The sequence below is a fragment of the Palaemon carinicauda genome, chromosome 35 (genome assembly GCF_036898095.1).
Source record: "Palaemon carinicauda isolate YSFRI2023 chromosome 35, ASM3689809v2, whole genome shotgun sequence".
Lineage (NCBI taxonomy): Eukaryota > Metazoa > Arthropoda > Malacostraca > Decapoda > Palaemonidae > Palaemon > Palaemon carinicauda.
The window spans coordinates 73,887,455-73,909,671 of NC_090759.1; the positions used below are offsets into that span (position 1 = coordinate 73,887,455).

A 22,217-nucleotide genomic window follows, 5' to 3' on the forward strand; every position below is an offset into this window, starting at 1 on the left:
TTTTAATGTTGTTTTTATGGGTTGTCCGGAAGGCTAAGAAGCCTTTCGCATCCTGGTTGATTTGGCGGGTGGTCAAAGTCATTTCTTGAGAGCGCCCAGATTAGGGGTTTGATGAGGTCCTGTTGTATGGGTTGCAGCCCTTGATACTTCAGCTCCTGGGGGTCTGTCAGCATCCTAAGAGGATCGCTGGGCTCCGTAAGGAAGACGTACTTACAAGGCAGAGTAATCGTCTAAGTCGACTTCCTTACCAGGTACCTATTTATTTTGGTTTTGTTATATTGATAACTGCCAAAATGAAATAAAAAACTCTTAGCTTATACGATGTAAACATATTTAACTCTGGTCTCTACCCACCTCCTTGGGTGTGAATCAGCTATTATATATTCACCGGCTAAGTTAAATATTTAAAAATATTTTAATTATAAAATAAATTTTTGAATATACTTACCCGGTGAATATATAAATTAAACGACCCTCTCTTCCTCCCCAATAGAGACGCAGTGGGATGAGGAGAAATCGAGTCTTTGTTTACATCGAGAGTGGTATCTGGCCGACAGTTGGCGCTGGTGGGCACACCCGCAACCTGTATAGCGATCGCTGGCGAGTTTTTATTGTATGTGTCTGTCGAGCAACAGAGTTGCAGCTATTATATATTCACCGGGTAAGTATATTCAAAAAATTTATTTTATAATTAAAATATCATATTTACAGTACTCCAAGACAATGCTCTGTAACCAGCTATTGTAAGAAAAGTATTTACTCCAAGACAATGCTCTGTAACCAGCTATTGTAATGAAATTATTTACTCCAAGACAATGCTCTGTAACCAGCTATTGTAACCAGCTATTGTAATGAAAGTATTTACTCCAAGATAATGCTCTGTAACCAGCTATTGTAATGAAAGTATTTACTCCAAGACAATGCTCTGTAACCAGCTATTGTAATGAAAGTATTTACTCCAAGACAATGCTCTGTAACCAGCTATTGTAATGAAAGTATTTACTCCAAGACAATGCTCTGTAACCAGCTATTGTAATGAAAGTATAATCTGCAAATCAAACTCGCTCTCTGGTCTAAACCCACAAAAGCTCACATAATTCTACATATGTGAAGTTAAATAGCATATATGGGTTAAACTCTTCTAATATTCTGCAGTCCTCAACTAAACCTGAAATCATTACAAGGTACTGTAGGTTTATCAAGTAAAATTTAAAAAGATTTAAACCAGCAAACAATAATCCAAACCAACTACTGTACCTCAGAGCAGAACAACAACAGACTATTCTAGAGTAACTTGCAAAAGCATAAGCGAAAAATCTATTTTGGGGGGAGATAGCCATGTCGTCCTGATGGAAGGTTCCTATAAGTAGCTTTCTAAGGGATATGCAAAAGCATAATTAAAATACTTTAACCCTACACTGCTTATAACCTGTAGTGTTTTCTTACATCATGTGCTAAATGAATGCCATTTAAAACACTATGAGTTTGTAAGTGCAGAAATTTTTTCCATCAATTTCTACTTTCAAGCATTCTAGCACTAAAGCATTGATAAGTAATTTTTATCAATCATGTATAATCAACTTAAGTTAGGAATAGGTTTTATTCCTGTAAAGAATAAAGAAATTTGCATCCTGTTATCAAAGGCTACAGCTTGCATGCGAAAAAAAAAAAAATAAATTTATTGGGATTCTGTCAATTCAACCTTCAATTTTAATTCCCTAAACTAATTTTCAACACCATTCCCTATAAAATTTTTTGTATGGTAATTAGTTGCAATAGCATCATTCAATATAGAAAAGAATGAAGAAGAAAACTTAATTGCACATAGATTAACAAAAATAAATGAGCCAGGCTCTGATGTAACTCACCTTAATACACAGAAAAGCTTTTAAACCATACAGGTTCCACACATTGGCAAACACAGGTAAACTGACCAAACTGCTCAAGTTCTCAGTGGTTTCATATTCTGAACCTGTAAATGAATAACCTTTTCGGTAACCTATAAACTGCATCCACTATACATTATATTGCTCAATAGCTTTTACTAATCATTTTGTAACATACAACCAACAACTATAGTACAACTATATTGTACTATGTTGTCATCCCAACAAATATGGAATTTACTTTATAAATATTACAGTGTCAATATACTTTCAACCACACACAGGAATACTATCCTGGCCAAGTTAAAAATCTGCAATTAAAAGTTTAATTCCGAAAGCTTATTATGAAATATTTCTGTCATCAAAGTTTTCCTATAAAATTTTATGGATTCGTAGGCAAGAACAAGAATAAAATACTTGTCCCATAATTATATAGTGTACAGCTTAATAGTGTTTTCTTACATGCTTAAGGGTTTACAATAAAATCTTTTATTAATGCTAGGTTTGTAAGTGTTGAGTTTTCCCATCTACTTATAATTATTTATAAGCTGTCTAGCACTAAAGCATTGGCAAATACTTTCTATCAATCTCTCCATGTATACTACAGGCTAATCATCAAAGTTAGGAATATGTTCTTTTGCTGTTAAGACCAAATACACATTTATTTATGTAATCCAAAGCTACAGTTTGCCTGCATTACTAATACTAAATTTACTGGAATGCTGTCAATGCAACATTCCTCTCTCTATTCCAATAATTAATTCTCAACTTCCCTTAAAATTCTTTATATGGCAATTGGCTGTAATGGCATCTTTCAATATAGAAAAAATGAGTAGAGGAAAACTTTGCATTCAAATTAACATGAAAAGTAAACAAGCCAGGCTTTGATGTACCTCACCTTAATAGATAAAGAGAGCTAATAAACCCTGAAGATTCCACACATCACCAAACAGGTAGACTGATCAAACTGCTCTAGTTCCTTGTGGCTTCACATCCTGAACCTGTAAATAAATACAAATATTAAAAATTTTAAGTTACTAATACTGCATCACATTATATTGTCCTTCTGGATAAATAAAATATAAAGAAAAGGTAGCGCCTCAATTATAATGTAAAAGACAAGAATGTAGATTAAATATTTACCTACAAAAAAGGCATTTTTTTGCAATAAAAGTAAAAATAATATGCAATATACTCTCATACTTTGGCCAAACTAAAACTTTATTTTCATTTCAACTATACTGTACTGTATACACAAATAATGCAGTACAAGAAACTGGGTATTAAACTAGAAATAGTCAGGAAGGGGAAATTGATTACCAAAATAGTGTCTTTTAGTTACTGCAGAGTATAGAAGTTGATAGAATGCACAGCTATCGATAACATATTTGAGTAATTTCATGTTAATGCTCTGGGGAAATTTACATTGCTCCTCAGAATTAATATTAAAGTTCACTTTTATTAATTGTACGTTGTCAATTCAAATACAACCATAAGAACATTCCTGTGGCCCATAAGCTATGTAAAATGAAGGGGGTCCTATTACTGTAGTGCCTTTTTTTTTCTTTTTTGAGTCACAATACTTCAGCATACAGAAGCTAAAAGAAACAAATGACCATAAAACTCCTAGAATTAGGTACAAGTCAAAGCACAAGCATTTCTGCATTGCAAGACTTTAAAAAATCACTAGGGAAGCCTAAATTTAATCCTCATCATCTAGTTGTTACACTAGAAGTGTCTACCTATACAGGGTCCTTCGTTAAAAGCACTCCTTACAGGGACTTCAGTTCATGTGATAGCTAGCTTTACTGAATCTTCCTAAGAAAGCCTCAATTACTGTACAAGCTTGGAAAGGGGAGCAAGTCAATAACATTGAAGCAAGTTTGACTTGTGGAATAGCTATGAATAAAACATAGGAAACTATAATAAAGTTCTGTCAAATATTTACAAAGCTGATTACACTGGTTGTTTTAGAGGCCACTACCCAACAACATCCAGTTACAAAAAGTAAGACTCATCCGCTATTGGTTCGAAAAATAACAAGTCAAGTTTGAGGTTTGCAATAAATGTAAAGAGGATTCGCAAAATTAAGTCAAAGGATGTATGCTTGACCGAGAACATCTAAGTTTTGTGGTCTGCGTGGGAAAATATTGCAGTACAGTATCAAATAAACTTGAGCAAAATGTGGTGGCTTACAAACAACAGGATTGTTTCAATAATTCCTTCTTCCAGTAGCATACATACTAGACTATAGTGTCCCCTTCTGTAAATTCTAGATGGAGGTTGCACCTGCCTACCAATCACAAAAAGACATTTAACCTCAATCCATAAACCAAGGTGATCATAAAAACACCTTCAGGTAACTCCATTATATGAACGAGCTTAGTTTTGGATGTTCACCTTGTACAGAGACATAAGAAAATTACAAATTTGGAAAGACGGAACTGGAAAAGAGTATAGATAGTGGGTACCATCTTCCTGATCCAACTAAGAAGACTACAAGCACTTCTAGAATGGATTGCAGAACGACTGCCACACTTTTCAATCATCAAAACCACCCTCACAACAAAACAAGCTTCTTATTCTTATCCTATTTATGGATGGCCAAAGGACTTGACCCCAAAAATTCCTAGCAGCAAAACAACCTACAAACAAACCAAACAAAGAATGTAACACCATCCCTTTAGTATAAGGGATGAAGGTAAAGAGGATACCTGGGCCAGGGGATGGATGGAGAGGTACAACTTAATGACATGGAAGAATTAAGAAAAACAAAAAACATGGAAGAATTAAAAAAAAAGAAAGAAAAAAAAAAAGTATGAAACTGCAAAAAGTCCTAGGGCAGTTACATTTGACTCTGGTCCATGAACGGAATGCATAGTTTGGGTTGATTAACTGGAAAAATGAAAAGAAATGTATATCCCAGAGCACAACAGGGGAATACAAAGGACAGGAAAAAACTATAAAATGTATACAGTACCTACGAACAGAAGCCTTATGGATGACACTTGGTCTTTTAGAATTATTTTGACCTAATTTTTTTTTTCCAATGACCAATATTAGATCCAGCTTTATAATGCTAGAGTAGGAAAATTTTTCTGCAAAGAAAAATTGTTTAGTTTATCCTCAACGGTGTCCCTCCCCTCTTCTTCACAGCCACAATACTGTATCAACCTCATCTATGGTAGCCCATCCTAGGACAAGGTATGCAGCTACAGCACCATGATGAATAAGCTTTTTATAAATATACTGTATAGTTTAAATTTTTCAAAAGCTTGGCAGCCATCCTAGGTTGTAATATAATTTAAAAAAAAAAAAATAAATAATGAGAAATGGGTCAGATTTTGTCATAGTAATATTAAAGTTGAAACCATCAAAATAATAGCTACTGTAGTGTACATACTGTATAGTTTTAATTCTTCAAGTTTACAGTTGGATAAATAACACAATGTATTATATTCATGTCAAGTGTAGAATTTAATTCTAATAAAGCGTTGATTGATAAATGAAGAATACAACAATTCTAACTTTACTTTAGACAATTTCAACATCCATTTGTTTCAAGTTATTCAAATGAAAACGATTATGTATTTGAAAAAAAAAATATTGCTCAGTAGCTATTTCCATACAACTTGTAGTTGACTAATTTAAATTTACCAATTAAGGACCCATCATTAAACAAATTACTTGATGGTAGAGTTAAATCAAATGATAAAATAAAATGTACTTCAGAAGTACAATACTACTTTCAATGCTATTGAATAAGGTTAAAAGGTAGTATAGTTTCTTTTTTATGTTAATGTAAATGTAAAAAACGTGATTATTATGTGATCCTTCACAATATTAAGACTTTCAAGAAGACACTTTAGACGTTAGTTTTCCAAGTGCTCCAATAAAGGGATTTTGACGAAGGAAAAATCTATTTCTGGGGAGATACCTGTGACGCCCGGTGAAAAGGTCCTTCTTATCTCTTTTCTGATATAAATACTTCCAAATATACCAGAGAAAGTTAAAGCATGGAATGCAGAGGTTACCACCCTCGCGCGAGCACCCTAAGGGCGTCGTGTGTAAAGATAGGGCGTGTGAAAACCACTATTCACAGGTCGTCTTCCATTTAGATAAATCCTTCATCAATAAGGGGAGAGCCGCTACAGCGGCACTAACCAAACTCACCTGATCCACACCACTGACGCCCGACTCGAGCGCCATCTACACTTCCTTCTTCCTTCTTTTTGGACTCATCAGTGACACTTCCCCTGTTGTTTTGCGCTTTGTGTTTTCGCTTATTTTGAATATCTTCGCTATGGCTGAAGCTCTCCTTCCTCCTGCACCAATGTTAAGTACCATAGATTGTTTTGACATTATTTTTGACCCGGGCTTGTTCGCCTTATTTAGTTATTGCGAGTGTTTTAGTGCGTCGGCTTGATGCCGCCCCGCGTCCTACGCGGCCATTGTTATCGCTTGTTTACTTGCCCTAGAGGTCTTGTTTTTGTCATGCTAGGTTCTTTTTAATCTTAAGTTAGATTATTGGCCAGGTGCCCTTATTTGAACTGATGCTACTTTTAAGTTCTTATGTCGCTTTTGAGTCAGTTTTTATTGTTACGAAGAATAGCGTTCGGAGTTTTATCATAGTTTAGTACCCTCCCCATCGGGTTGGCGTTTGCTCTTTAAGAGTTTTTTCTTCGTAAATTATCCATTCAGAGTTCCATTTTCCCTTTTCACTATTCTTCGGGACATAATTATCTGTTTGTCGGACATATTACGTATTTTTGGGTTCGTGTTTATTATAGATCGATCTTAGTAACCTTGAGAGTAAGAGGCTGGAGTTCCCATTTTCTGTTTCATCACTGTTTCGGAATATTTTCCTCACAGATTGTGGTTCTCCCCCTCTCTATCTCTCCCCTTCTGGGATTATGATAGACTATTCATTTATTTAGTCGTATACAGTTTATTTACCAGGTTACTTGTTCTTTCTTATATATAGGCTAGTGTTTTCCTGGGCCCTGTCGTATCAGAGTCACTTATTCTAGGTTAGTTTGGCCTGCTCTCGAGCCATCATGTTGTTCCCCCTCACCATTAGTCCCACCCTACTCCCCGCTCCGGCCTGGGCATTGGGTCTGGACCCCCTTATTCCGGAACTCCCTCATAGTTTCCGATAACGTACTGAGCTGGGAATTCATTACTGCCTATTACTCCGGTGCTCCCCTTCGACTGGGAACCCTCCCCTCATTGGTCACCAGCACCTTGACTCCGGCTTCGGCCTCGTTACACGACAACCACTAATCTAAGTTCCCTCCCCTAGAATCTCCGCCTTACGGAGTTCTGCCGGAGATCTTTTAAAAATATAGATATATATTTCAACCAACCCAGGGCCATATTTTAAACATTTTTCGGTACAATGCCAAAAGGAGACAAAACAAACGTCGAGAACACACGCACTAGAGTCAGCGTAATATTTACACAGTTGTTAACTGGATGGACTGAATTGGCACTGCTACAGTACTTCTATTGAGTAGAATTCTATTGCTTTATACAATTATCTAACTTTATTCAAATCCTTTTAAGTGTTTTACACACACAAAAAAGAAAAAAAAAACGCCCTGATTACGACACTTAATACTTGACCTTACTTGCACATAGAACTAGTTTGAGAACAGAGAACATAGTCTAAGAGACAGTGTGGTGAACCATGCAATGGGGTACATATAAGATTTCATTGCCGTTTATAGTCCTCCTGAGTGTTCTAGTGAAGAATCCAATGGGTGCCAGTGGCATCCTTGGGCATTTTTTTAATTTACAGAAATTCCAAATGGTGGTTAGACCATGTTTATCGCTATGGTATTGTGCACAAGATCATTAAGATAACTACTTTAAATACTATTTATAAGCTATCATTGATATTATAATAACGTCAGAGTGAATTAACATCATACACATTCATCATGACAATACATGGACAGTATCTAAAAAAAGGCTACCAAAGAGGTATAAAAATAGCATATAACAGGAACCAAATTTATGATGCCAGCAGTGACAACAACATTCATCAATAAGTTCTCTAGAATACCCTTCACCAAAATATTTGAAATAAAACTCTCTCCACTTTACTACAATATGTAAGCTTGAAACATTCACATCCATAGCTCAAAACAGATCTATTAATCCAGATCGTCCTCACTGTCCGATTCAAGAACAATCATCTACATATCTGTGCAGTACTGTATCTTCATTGCAGTACTTTTCCATTGTTTGGCAGCTGCAGAATGTGGTGCAAGACATTTTTGCACTCTTATAGTTGTACTGCTTACGACTACACTGTGTTGCTTGTGCATCCACATGCAATAACTTTCATCAGGTTTCTCTTTGTGGTGAAGAGCATGTGATGAACTTCACCCATGACACCATACAAGAGGCAAAACAGACAATGACCAGTCTTCAAGATTTCTTCAGAAGGGTGTGTTTGACCCACAGGAGCAAGATCAAGGTTGTCATGCTTCATCATGACATTAAGGCTTTTCCCAATGGGGTACAAGACTGTGTTATACCTGGTAATCATATGCAAGGACAAAAGCAGCAAGCCTGTATTTCCAAGCTTCCTAGCTGCAGCAGTTATATCAATAACTGTTCCATCAAATTTCCTCATTGTGACTTCTAGAGAGTTGGAGTTTCCAACAAGTAAACCAACAGCACAAACACATCTGTGTCTTCACTCAGTACCTGATATGAGGGCCTTTATTTAAGATTTCCCTTCACACATTTCCAACAGACTAGATGTGCAAAAATTGGAACAGTTTCTAGTCTTTCTCTGTATAGGCACCACCCAGGGTTATGCATTTCCCCCCCATCATTTTATGCAACTCTGGAGACCTTGCTTGTCCAAGTCGGTGGGTTGAGCCTCAAAACATTGACTGCACCTTGAAAAGCATCTGGAAAACGTGCTCCCTTCAAAAATTGTCATGTTTGGAAAGAGGTTAAAGTCAGATGGTGCCAGGACAGGAGAATAAGGGGGGTGTGGAAGAATTTCATAGTCACAAGAGTGCGCTTCTGTCTGGGCGACATGCAAGTTGTGAACAGGAGCATTGTCTTGCAGGAATCGGACTTCTTTGGTCTGCATACCACGCCTATTGAGTTTGATGGCTTCTCACAATTTACACTGTAGCGCAGCATAGCAAGTCTCGGTAATTGTGGTACCCTTGGCCACAAAATCCGCCATCACTACTCGTGATGGTCCCAAAATACGGTAAGCATAACCTTTCCAGCAGAGGGTTGCACTCGTTGTCTTCTTTAGGAGTGGCGAGTCATAGTGATGGACCCACATTTTATCCTGTATGATGAATACCAAAAGAGACTTCCTGGTTTTGTTGACATTCTTGCATACAAACTTTCAGTGTACAGTAATGCACTGTCTTGTCTCCAACTCTGACTCCTTTCTTCATTGTCTCCATAGAGTTCACATTTTTTTTTTTTTCACTAGTTCATAGAAACCTTCCGTTTATTTGCATAGAAATCTGGTGGCCATATTTTGTCCAATAATAACAGCATTCTGGAAATTAATTTTTCTATCTGCAGTGCATCCATTGTCAATGTTCACAAGCAATTCACTTGTCATTCGAGGATTTCAGAGGTTGGACGCACTATTGTAGTTCAGACAGTGTTTTCTGGCTATCCACGGCATTGAGCTCATTCCTTTGTGGTCCTTTCTCCATGTGCCTTTTCTTTGACTCTTTCCCTTCCACACTGATGCTATCTTCATCCTTGAACATTGTATTCATTATCAGAAAACCCGCGTTGCTGACACCGTAGTTAAGGATCCATGGTGCCCCCTCCTCTGGTAAGAGGATGATACCAATAAGTCCACCTCTTGCTTTTCCATATTAGATGTATGTCTGTTCCACAAAATGGTCTGAAAACACAGCATTCCATGGTCCTTCTTCATGGCGGCAGACATGCTCCCCTCTTAGTAACATACTATCCTCGGCTTCCTTCCGAATAAGAGCTTTCATCTCAGACAGGTACCATGTGGAATACTTGCCGTAATTCCATAGTACTGCAGCAAAGAAGTATAGTATCATTTGTTTAACACAGAACAAATGTAAACACAGTACAAATGTAAAAGTCAATTTGCTTCTCAGTCTACACGGCTGAAGAGAAAGACAAGCCAAACTGGTATAATAAGAAAGTTAATCCACAGTTTCCCTATTGATTTCTGACTGGCCTCCTCAAGCTTTAATTGCATGCTTTCAGGTGTGACCTCTTTTTTCTAAGATAATCTTTGGGAAGAGCAGTGGCTCCCATACAGAATCCTATCACTGCCTTTGGCCCAGCCTTTCCATTTAGCATGTGCCATTCCCCGAAAAAACAGACTTGCAGTACCTCTTCAAGCCCAGTGCCTTTCATGAAGTTTTTTATACATCCCCAGAATGACATCAGCAAGAGCATTCTTCTGGGGTGTACACTGTACAAATAGATGCTTCCAACTGACCTGGATCAGACCATTTCACTTTTAAGATTACCTTATATGGCTGCATGTCAGCTACCATGAGAATGTAGGGTTGACCATGTGTAAGGAGAAACTTCTCTGCATGTAGAATTATTGTCAATACAATATCAGGATGGGACAGTAGCATCAATCAAGGGACCAAAAACATTCTTTGTTGGACGCTTCGCTCATAGTATTTTTAGCTGTGCTTTTCATATACCCTGAACATTCAGGATCGTTGTCCTCCCCACTGCAGTCATTTCTGGTCACCTTTATCAACCACTCTAGGTCTGTTGCAACAACACTTTCCTCCATTCTCATAATTTCCTCCAAAGACTGACTTTCATGAACTGTGATTATGGGTGATGCAAGATTCGAATACCACAAGAAATCTAAACCCCTACAATATACATTTAGACATACAAAACAAGATATAAGATCTTGACATCTTCAATGATTATTTCAAAATGATGAAACCGAGAGCAGTGTGTGAATATTATACTGGCTGACCAAATCACTTATACAAGAGGGAATACCCAGTACTTATTTGCCCCTATAAAAAAATTGCCCAAGGCTGCCTAATGGCATCCGTCGGATTCTTGTTCAGGAAATGTGAGAGAACAATAAACAACCAAAAACCCTTTAATATACCTTAAAGCAAAGTTCATCTAGAAAACGCCACCCACATAGCCTATCTTACTAAATACCGTGGGGGCATGCAAGGTCACATAGCTTAAAAGTCATCTGCTCGGTTTGGTATAATGTTTGTGCCAGATTAAAGGAATTTCCAATTTAAAATTAGTTTTCTAATGCTCACCTGCACAATCAACAACGCTGATAGATCTTGTTTGCAACAAGATCTATCAGCAAATGTTGATGGCAAGTCGAGTATTGGACAAAACCAAAACTATCATAAAACAGGAAACAAAAGAGCAACATCCGAATCCCATTTGGGAGCTAAATAAGTCTGGCAGGAACCAGGCACGGTGCAATTTTGTCCAAGTCCAGTAATTTAACCTAAAACAAAACATTATCAACAAAGTTTTTCTACAAGCACGATTAACTATCCAATTACAAAGTGTGAGATTAATTAACACGAGACGTAAAATCCCATTTTCCTAATTAAAACCGAATTTCAAGTCTATATCTAGTTGCAGATGAAGGAGGGGCTATCTTTATTTTAAAAGCTGTTTTACTGGTTCTATCACACAGGAGAACCCTATGCCCTTCACCTACAGGATATACAAGATTAGTTTATCGTATACATTCTTAGCTATTCAGCTCATCACACAGCATATTGCGTTTATTATTAAACTCACATTATCGAATCACTTTAGAAAGCAAGAAAGTCTTCAGTTTCTTGTCTTGAAGTGTTACTATCTTTAGTCTTTCTATTGTCCAGTGGAAGCTTGTGTTTATAGCCTTGGGTCGTATATTTGAAAGCTCTAGAACAGTGTTTCCCAACCCTGGGGTAAATTACTCCAGTAGGGTAATGGACCCGTATTTTTGGGGTAATCAAGATGTTCTGATATTGAGTTATTCACATTCCTATAATTATTGCCATAATTCATACACAAAATCTGCAGTAATTATTTCATAGCTCAACCCTCACACTGAAAAACCAGAGCAAACAAAGTGATTACTAAATAATATCTATAAATATTGTTACATTGAATATTCTGCACTGATGATGGTTCATTTTGATATCCATTAAAATGGAAAAGTTTGCATTTGTTTTGGATCCTTAACTATAAGCAGCCAATAGCGGGCTACATGATCCATAAAGTTCATCAGGTGGCTGCAAAAAAACACCCGATGTTACCGGGTATATGTTCAATGGGGTAATTGATTAGCTGGAAATAAAATTTTGGGGTAATTATTTAAAAAAGGTTGGGAAACACTGCTCTAGAACCTACAATAGACATACATCGCTTAATGGTGTCTGGTTTAAGTTCCATTATCATCAAAATAGATGCTCACCAGAATGTTAGCTAGGCAAGCCCAACCCCCCACTGTGGTGCCCTACCACAGCAGTGGCCTCCCCAGTAAACAGCTTAACCTCGCAGTCCAGGGCTGGGATCGATCTGCTGCTATACGAATGCTAAGCAAACACGTTACCACTGTACTCTAATAACTTGAAACAATATAACTATTCTCGTGTCTACACGGGCATCGACTGGGCCAACTGCATGGAATCTATACGAATGTATGCAGACAAAATTTTCTTTGTAATTTACAAATATCCTATATGCTAATTAACAATTTTTTTTAATCTTGCTGTTAGCATAATTCCGTGATCGATATGAACATATGCTTACAGGGGCGTAGGAGCGTTTTCCTGTTGGGGGGGGGGGGGGGGCCGGCTAAAGTTCGAAATGACACTGAAGGCGGAGCCGCAGGCGTGAAGGCATGGGGGGGGGGTGTCTGGGGTCTCCCCCAGAAAAATTTTATGAGGAAACACCCTCAGATGCGATTTCCTGGCATCTGACAGCATATTGTATCAAAAACAAAATCATATTTTTACACAATAACAATCATAAAATACCAATAGGCCTATATATATATATATATATATATATATATATATATATATATATATATATATATATATATATATATATATATGTATGTATGTATTTGTATATGTATATATATATATATATATATATATATATATATATATATATATATATATATATATATATATATATATATATAATTGTAATTAAACAAAATTAAGAACAACCATATTTCTATTATAAACATACATATTTGAAAGTCATGCCTGAGACCAGAAAATATACTTATTAAAAGTGTATGAATAATGTATAATTAATACTTCATAAGCTCTGAAATTATATAAAAGTATACATATTTAAAAAGAATTATGAAGAAATTATATATATATATATATATATATATATATATATATATATATATATATATATATATATATATATATATATATATATATGTATATATATAAATGCATATGTTTATATGTGCGATATTCGTCAACTACATGTGTTTGCGTGTGTCATGTTTTCAATTATTAGTGCGTATCAATGATGTAGTTTGTTACTATAATAGTGTTTGGTAATGATGGATAGATTAACATATGTTTGCACGGTATGCACTGGGGGTCAAACATTATAAGTGGCTTGATTCCCAATATGGGGGCTGCTCTCTGTAAAACTAAGCGAGTGACGGGACTGTGAAACTATGATGCTGGGCACTAACATGATACTTACGTGGCGGAGGTGGGGTGGGAGGGTGAGACTGTACAAGAACTGTTGCCAGAGATGAAATGACTTTACAAAATGTAAATTTGAATGTTTAAAAGCATATTTTCAGCAAAATGGTGGGTAGTCCCCTGCTCTTACACTAGAAAGAAAAATGAGTTCTAGCATGCTAAGATACTTAAAGTGCTGCAATGATGTTTAATTAGACTATTTCTATAATTCAAAATCTTACTTGGCTGGTCTAGCAGTGCTCGACGATACCTAACAACAATATTTTATCCTTGAAATCTAAATAAAAGTTGCAAGGCTTAAATATGATTGGAAATAAAAGGACTGAACCTGTAACAGTTTTGCGTATACCCGCATGTTTGATATTTGGGAATAACGGGATTTAACTATTAAAATTAGTTCTAAATGATCCTGAACAATGAAAAAAAATAACAGTATATAAGGGCGCTTTTCCAGGGTTTGCTGTCGAGGCACGTCAAAGTAACAGAATGAGTGGGAGAGGGATAATTCTCTTACTGCAAAAACTCCAGTGCTTTAGATAAAATTACGTGAAGCCTTTGGTTAAACACGAGGAAAATAACTAAAGCGTTTCCCTTTATGTTATTAATCGGAATTTGCTTGTGCAAGATTATTGTATACAATTTATATAGTAAATGATGTATCCATACCTCTGTAAGCTTTGTAATATAAAGTCAATAAAATAATAAATATATGACAAACAAATCTCGTTTGTCATATAGGGCAAAGGACTTAGCGTGCAAGTGTCAGGACTAGGATAAACGCCACTAAAATTAGGTAAAGATAAAGTAATAACTGTTACACTGCATACTATTTGCAGTTAAAACGCAACACCCCATTCAGTCTTTGATTTATCCTCCGTCCCTTAACATTATTCATATTTGGACCTACATTTCATGTTAAAACCCCAGAAATTTAAAAGCATTCCACACTTTCATTAAAAAATATTATTGGAGTGAAAGGGGTATTTCAAATAAAAATATGACACCATTGTGCAAGACACTCATTCCAACTGTTTTAAATATACAGTTAATACGTTAATATATTTAACATAGAATTTTGACCTTCCATTTTAACCGTGGACATAGCGATTATCTTTAACCTTTTAAGAAATCTAAAAAGACTAATTAGCTCTAAATAATAAATAGTTCATAATATTTATGAAAGGACACCCTAGGGTGTTTTTCCCTACTTAACGTTAGCAATTCCAATAAAAACATTCAAACATATTTTCCATTTCAGTCATGGGTTTATGCCATGGCGATCCATCATCAAGTTTTCATCTTTGACGTGTAGTTTACTATCACCAGTCATCGAAATAAAACTCCCAAATGCGTAGCAACAAATTATTCAATATCCCTTGACTTAGTGAGAAAAAAATACAAAAGTTCTAATTGATATAAAGTTATTACTGACAAAACTAGCAACTGGCTAGTACAGTGGTAACGTGTTTGCTTTGCATTCACATGGTGGCAGATAGATCCCCGCCGGGGACCAAGAGTTCAAGCTGTTTACTGAGGAGGCCACTGCTGTGCTTGGGCACCACAGGGGGGGGGGGGGGGGGGCTTCCCAGGCTGACATTCTGGTGAGTATTCTGATGGAACTGGAACCAGATAACTTTAATAAATAGCAAATAGCTTACATCAGTGGTGGTAACAAAGATTTCCGTTTGTTGACCCACGATATGACCATTATTTATTCTCCTATGGGAGGACAGAGTGGAATTAACTTAATAACGTATATTCCAAGTAAAAAGTATATTTTAGAATATATCTGCCAAGTGAAATCTCACCTACAGTTCTTCGTTTTTGGTCGACACGCGAAAAATACCACTGTCAGACCCAATGCATTTATACGGTCCAATTAACCCTGAATTATTATCCAACTAACCATTTCTCCATTCACGAAACTAAATATATTGTGCATCGCAACTCTATTAACATTTTCTCTGCAACGAGAGGAGGAAAAACTTCACTACCGAAAATACCCTTCAGATATTCTAGAATGTGAGACCGAAGCCATTAAAATATCTACAAATATCATTTCCTGATTAAAAACACGTCAAAATCAACCTATATCTGACACTTCTTTCACCATTCACACTACTTATTCCACAATTGCCTTTACAAAAAAGGCCCCATTAACCTCTAATTTATCATTTTGCAACAACCGTAAACACTGCCTCATTGACGAAGCCATCAGCAATACTTACTTTGATAAACAATATATAAACAAACCACTAAGAGGTAATATCACGTTGATAAACCACAACACAAGGCAAACAGAACAGAGTACACACAATGCTTGCAGTCAGAATGGCTTCCGACGTTCCTCTCAATGTCTAAGTGAACACACAGGTCTTTGGTAAACACTTCCTCAGTAAACTAATCTTTCCGAAGCAGAACAATAAAACCAGCTAACTGCCAGTAATGGCAATCGAAAGGAAAATATCTCTTTAAAGAATTTTGCTAACCTGCACGTGGTATGCAATTTTTTATAATGAGTACAGTTTTATTATCAATTAGTGTACCCGAGCCGTCAAAAAAATTACGTCTAAATATTTAGATAGATATGCACACACAAGTTCAACTATTCCCACCACTACCCTTCTCCTAATTAAGCTACAACTAGCTGGTTCGGCAATTTATAGGAGTGTGGTTTCAAAGTGTACCTCTCGGTGTACCCCTTCTCACCAGGGTATGACTACTCCCACTCCACCGTGACAGAAATACACACACACACACACACACACACTATATATATATATATATATATATATATATATATATATACATATACATATATATATATATATATATATATATATATATATATAAATATATATATATATATATATATATATATATATATATATATATATATATATATATATATATATATATAGAGAGAGAGAGAGAGAGAGAGAGAGAGAGAGAGAGAGAGAGAGAGAGAAAGAGAGAGAGAGAGAGAGAGAGAGAGAGAGAGAGAGAGAGAGAGAGAGAGAGAGAGAGAGAGAGAGAGAGAGAGATTGCATTACAATGTATAAGGGTGTATGATATACACGTGCATCACAGTATCTTTTACGGGGGATATTTTAGCTAATTTTAAAGGTAATCTGATGGCATCATTAATTGAAATTGAGGAAATTCAATTCCATCCTTTCATCCAACCTAATTTCTGCATTAATTCTATTATGCGGCGAAATACAGAAAGTCAAATAAGAGCAATATCATATTCTCATGCCAGACACAGGTAAGTGCATGCCAGAACTTCCACCCAGGGTTTTTACTTTTAAGGTAATTTCCTTTGTTTGAGGTAATTTTCATGGTTTTAAGGTAATTCTAAGGTAATTTCGGTTCTACTAGCTCAGTGGTTCTTAACCTTTTTCAGTGCCCGTACCCCTTGATATGTCAGAAAATTTTCTCGTACCCCCATCCAATGTAAATACAATACAAATATATGAAAAGGATTAGTGATACAAACCTTGCTGAGAAATTATTAGATTTTCAATTACAGAAGAAAGGTACTTTTTTTATTTCAAATGAAAAGTGTCAATTAGTAGGATACAATGAATAATAATGAGTTTTACTACATAGTGCGCACCAACACATTTTTAGTGGCTCTTTTGTTGTTGATTCTCATTGATGATATTGTTCAAACGAGGTTCTTTCTTTGAAAGTGCCAGACGCATGTCATCACTTGCATCCAAACGGTGTCTGGCTTTTGTTTTGATGTGTAGGAGCGCTAAAAAACCTGCCTCACATAAGTATGTAGTTGCAAATGGCACGAGGACCTCCAAAGCTCTCCTCGCTAACTGTGGGAATGCTTGGAGTTGTGCACACCAAAACATATCCAGTTGGATTTTTTCAGACTCCATTCGGATTCTGTCATTGGTCTGCAACTCCACAAGATCCTCTTTCATGATATCATTATCATCCATGGAATCAAGGTTGTAAAGAAATGGATCCCGTATCCATCTTTGTGCCACAGAACCTTCTTCAAGGTGAAAATACCCTTGGAAGGACTGAATCAGTTCTTGCAAATGTTCTTTTACATCGGATGGGCAGCTCTTCTTCAGCACTAGCAGCCTCATCAAGAGAAGGGAAGTTTGCAAAATTTCCACTTTCAATGCGCTTTATCCACATTGGAAGTTTCTTGGTGAGGGCAGATAACTTTTCTCTGGCAAAGCCACCTCACTTCTGTGTGGTAAAGAAGAACACTGTGCTCAGCTCCAATTTCTTCACAAAAAGATGAAAAAAGACGGTGATTCACTGCCCGTCCTCTGATGAAATTTACAGCACGCACAACAACTGATAAAACAGTCTTCAATTTTTCTGGCAGCGTCTTTGTAGCAAGTGCATGACGATGCAACACACAGTGAGTGAGAGTTACATGGGGAACCTCTTTTTTCACTAGGGTAGCAAAGCCTGATTTATTTCCAAGCATGACAGGGGCTCCATCAGTGCAAATTGAACCACACATGTTGAGAGTCATTTCATGTTCCAAGAAGAACTCTTTCACAAGACTGAACACATCAGTTGCTTTTGAAGTAGTTTTCAGAGGTTTACAAAATAAGAATTCTTCCACCACTTCTTTCTCCTTCACATACCGAACAAATCCCATCAACTGGCTGCAAAAACTAACGTCAGTTGACTCGTCCAGCTGAATACTAACTGACAGGACTAGCTTTCAGGTCTGTTATCACCTGCTGCAAGACATCTTGACTCATATCAGGAATCCTTGAATGAATATTGTCATTTGACAGAGGTATCTGTTTAAGCTTATTTTCAGCTTCTGTCCCTAACACTATTTTTGCCATTTCTAATGCACAAGGTTTAAGAAGCTCCTCTGCGATAGTGTGAGCTTTTTTCTTCTTTGCACACAAAAGGGCAACTTCATAAGATGCTTGCAACAAAGGTTTCTCAACTGGCACAAAACCTAGCTTTGACAGGGTACCACTACGATCAAATCGTTCCCGCTTGATCTTCAAGCTGTTAAAGTCATGTTCAGCATCTGTGCCTCCATGCCGATTGTTGAAGTGTTCACTGAGTCTTGATGGTTGGAGATTTGCATTTGCAAAGACTGCTGCAGAGGATGCACTGTGGTCGTTGAGTTCCATCTGCCTCAGTCATACAGGTAAAACCATAATGAATGTAGTCGTTGTTCCACTTGCGTTTCTTAGACATAGTTACTAGATCTTGATCACACCGATACTACCTGGAAAGATGAAGGGCTGGATGTTATAACCTTTACATGTTACAATCGATATAAAATAACGTATCACCACCAACACAATACACAGTTCATCCAGGGATGGCTGGAAGTGTATGTTATTGTGGGAGGGTAAGGCTTTTTTTTTTTTTACTAACTAAGACCATTTTTTACCAACCCAGGACAGTTTGACCTTCTCAGGACATTTTTTTTTTTTTACCAACTCAAGGGATTGTTTTGATCAACTCAGGCCATTGTTTGACCAGTCCAGGTCATTTATTTACCAAAGGAATTTTTTTTTACCAGTTCAAGCCATATTTTGACCAACTCAAGCCATGCTTTGATCAACACATACCAGTTTTTGACCAAGTCAGACCATTTTTTGACCAACTCATCCCCAACCCCTCACCCTGGTCGAGCCATCCCCAAGTCCACTATAATCCTCCTCATGCACTTAACAGTACCCTCAAAATTATATATCTTTTATCAATTATACATCAATTCTTGACAATATTAGAGTTATACCACACTAAAAAAAAACATATTGTGACAAATAAATTGATAATCCAAAAACTACATTTCACAAATAAAAAATGACACACTCACCAGTAATTCACCTCAATACTATCAACAACTCAAACACAAACAAAATGCAGACCCAATTCACACTGTTCACATTGACTCAACTACACACAGCACAGTGCACATGCAGCATGTTTCAGAGTCAAGAACAACGCGAACATGAACCATACAAGACATCAAGAAAACGTATATGAAACCATAGAAAACCTAAGAAAATTGTTTACAGCACTAACTTAAAAAAAATAATTTAGACAATTATAGTAAGAGAAATATTTGGAAAATACATGTTTTGCTTTCTCATGGTAAATATACAGTAGCTACCATTGCACTGGCTATCATGTCTCGTACCCCCAGGCTTAAGGTTTCGTACCCCTTGGGGGTACAGGTACCCCAGGTTAAGAACCACTGTACTAGCTCAAGGAAATTTAACATCTTTAAGGAAATTGAAAAAGTTTTAGGGTAATTCTAAGGTAATTTCAGTTTTATTAACTTGAATTTTAAGAAAATTGGAAAAAGTTTTAAGGTAATTCTAAGGTAATTTCAGTTATATTACCTTAAATTTTAAGAAAATTAGAAAAAGTTTTAAGGTAATTCTAAGGTAATTTCGGCTTTACTACCTTAAATTTTAAGGAAATTCGAAAAAGTTTTAAGATAATCTAAGGTAAAATAACAGGAGCATTTAAGGTAATGGCCACATGGCACAGGCTCGAGTTTAAACCCTGCAATACCTGATGCCAGTGACACAAGAGACACGACTGGGGAACACGACACGCAGGAGACACGACGAAACACGATCCCAGGCTGCGACTGCTGCAGGTGTCTCTGTTGGCAAACATGAGCCTTATTAGAGAGAGAGAGAGAGAGAGAGAGAGAGAGAGAGAGAGAGAGAGAGAGAGAGGATCGTCTTTCCTCTTACTTGATAAAGGATTTAGGTTTCTGGGATGGAAAGAAGAAGAAGGGGAGATGTCTGGTTGTAGATGGATGGAAGAAAGATGGATGTTTGGTTGTAGATGGATGGAAGAAAGATGGATGTTTGGTTGTAGATGGATGGAAGAAAGATGGATGTTTGGTTGTAAATGGATGGAAGAAAGATGGATGTTTGGTTGTAGATGGATGGAAGAAAAATGGATGTTTGGTTGTAGATGGGAAGAGGAAAGGGAGGTGGTTGGTTGTAGATGAAAGAAAGGCGACCGCTTGGTTGTAGGTGGAAGGAAGAAAGATGATTGTTTGGTTGTAGATGGAAGGAAGAAGGGGAGAATATTTAGTTGTTAAAGGGAAAAATAGGGATTCTTGGTTGTAGATGGAAGGAAGAAGGGGAGAATATTTAGTTGTTAAAGGGAAAAATAGGGATTCTTGGTTGTAGATGGAAGGAAGAAAGGGAGGCGCTTGGTTGTAAATGAAATAAAGGGGAAACTCTTGGTTGTAGATAAAAGAAAGGCGACCGCTTGGTTGTAGATAGAAGGAAGAAGGGGGAACGCTGGGTTGTAGATAAAAGAAAGAGGGAACGCTTGGTTGTAGATGGAAGGAAGAAAATGAAATGTTTTGTTGTACATAAAGGAAGAAAGGTGGATATTTGGTTGTAGATGGAAAGTAGAAAGGAGAGACATTAGGTTGTAAACAGAAGGAAGGAAGATGAGGAGAAGAACAATGAAAAAAATTGGGGGAGCAAATAAGGAGAGTGATAAACGAGGAAGTGGGAAAGCGAAATTATGATAAGAGGACGAAAATTTGGCGGTAGAAAGGAGGAAGAGGGGAAGAACAATAAAAACTAAATGAGGGAGAAATCAAGAGGATGATAAACGAGGAAGAGTGAGAACGTGAAAGATATGAGGAAGAAAACAAGAGGAAAACTGGGGCGGTAGGAAGATTAAGAAAGGGAAAGATCGTTGGGAAGGTTTAACATTTCTCGCGAATACCTACTTAAGGGTAAACTAACAAAATGTTTATCTAATTATTTGGTTACCTTCGGATCTGTGTATTAAGAAAGGATGTAAACCATCCATTGGCAAATCAGGATGTCATAAAGTGACTTCTACTGATGTCTGAATAACGTTTGATGAAAAGCAGGAATGTTACGGAATTGTATCTAATGTATTACATCGTATGGTAATGTATATTTCAATTTACTGTGTACTGCTCACAGTTTTATTTCAATTGAAATTCTTGTCAAAGAATCTAATAAGATATTCGTTTTTCCACTAAAATCATGTAATAACAGGCAGAAAATACAGCCTTTACTAGATATCTGTTTGACACGAAAGAATTTAAACCGATATTTTCATGTTCCTTCAGAAAACTGTCTTTTTCTATTCGTTATAACACAAAAATTGTATAAATACAGGTGAAAAAATTCTGTTCAACACCAAAGAATATGAACATATATCTTCATGTTCCTTCAAAAAACTGTCTTTTTCTAATCCTTCTAACACAAAAATGACATAATTACAGGCGAAAAATATATTTTTACTAGTTCTATTCTGTTCAACACGAAGGAATCTAAACATATATTTTCATGCTCCTTAAGAAAACTGTCTTTACCTATTCGTTCTGACACAAAAATTGTATAATTACAGATGAAAAATAAGACGTCATTAGTGGATCTATTCTGTTCAACCCAACTTTAAGCGAGTAAGAACGGGGAAATTACTTCTGTAGATTAACCGACTCTTCTAGTGCCTTGTGGAGCCCAGCTGAACTAATCTCTCTTGGGGAGTGCGAAGAGCATGCCCAAACCATCTCCATCTACCCCTAATCATGATCTCATCCACATATGGCACTCGAGCAATCTCT

At 36.6% G+C, this 22,217-nt stretch overlaps 3 protein-coding genes and 1 long non-coding RNA gene across 4 annotated transcripts; all 4 read right to left on the reverse strand.

Annotated features, from left to right (window-relative positions):
• Positions 1-1,868: 1,868 nt before the first annotated feature.
• Positions 1,869-16,032, reverse strand: LOC137627569 (uncharacterized). Its single transcript, XR_011041194.1, has 3 exons — positions 15,847-16,032; positions 2,785-2,887; positions 1,869-1,972 (listed from the first exon to the last, which is right to left on the reverse strand). It is a non-coding gene; the product is annotated as an uncharacterized lncRNA (long non-coding RNA).
• Positions 16,033-17,247: 1,215 nt separating this feature from the next.
• Positions 17,248-17,727, reverse strand: LOC137627360 (protein FAM200C-like). The gene has a single exon (XM_068358446.1). It carries the CDS (start codon positions 17,725-17,727, stop codon positions 17,248-17,250), a length of 480 nt encoding a protein of 159 aa, XP_068214547.1.
• Positions 17,728-17,759: 32 nt separating this feature from the next.
• On the reverse strand, positions 17,760-18,257 carry LOC137627361 (protein FAM200C-like). The gene has a single exon (XM_068358447.1). It carries the CDS (start codon positions 18,255-18,257, stop codon positions 17,760-17,762), a length of 498 nt encoding a protein of 165 aa, XP_068214548.1.
• A 46-nt stretch (positions 18,258-18,303) lies between these two features.
• On the reverse strand, positions 18,304-18,753 carry LOC137627362 (protein FAM200C-like). The gene has a single exon (XM_068358448.1). The coding sequence runs from the start codon at positions 18,751-18,753 to the stop codon at positions 18,304-18,306; it is 450 nt and encodes a 149-aa protein (XP_068214549.1).
• Positions 18,754-22,217: the final 3,464 nt, after the last annotated feature.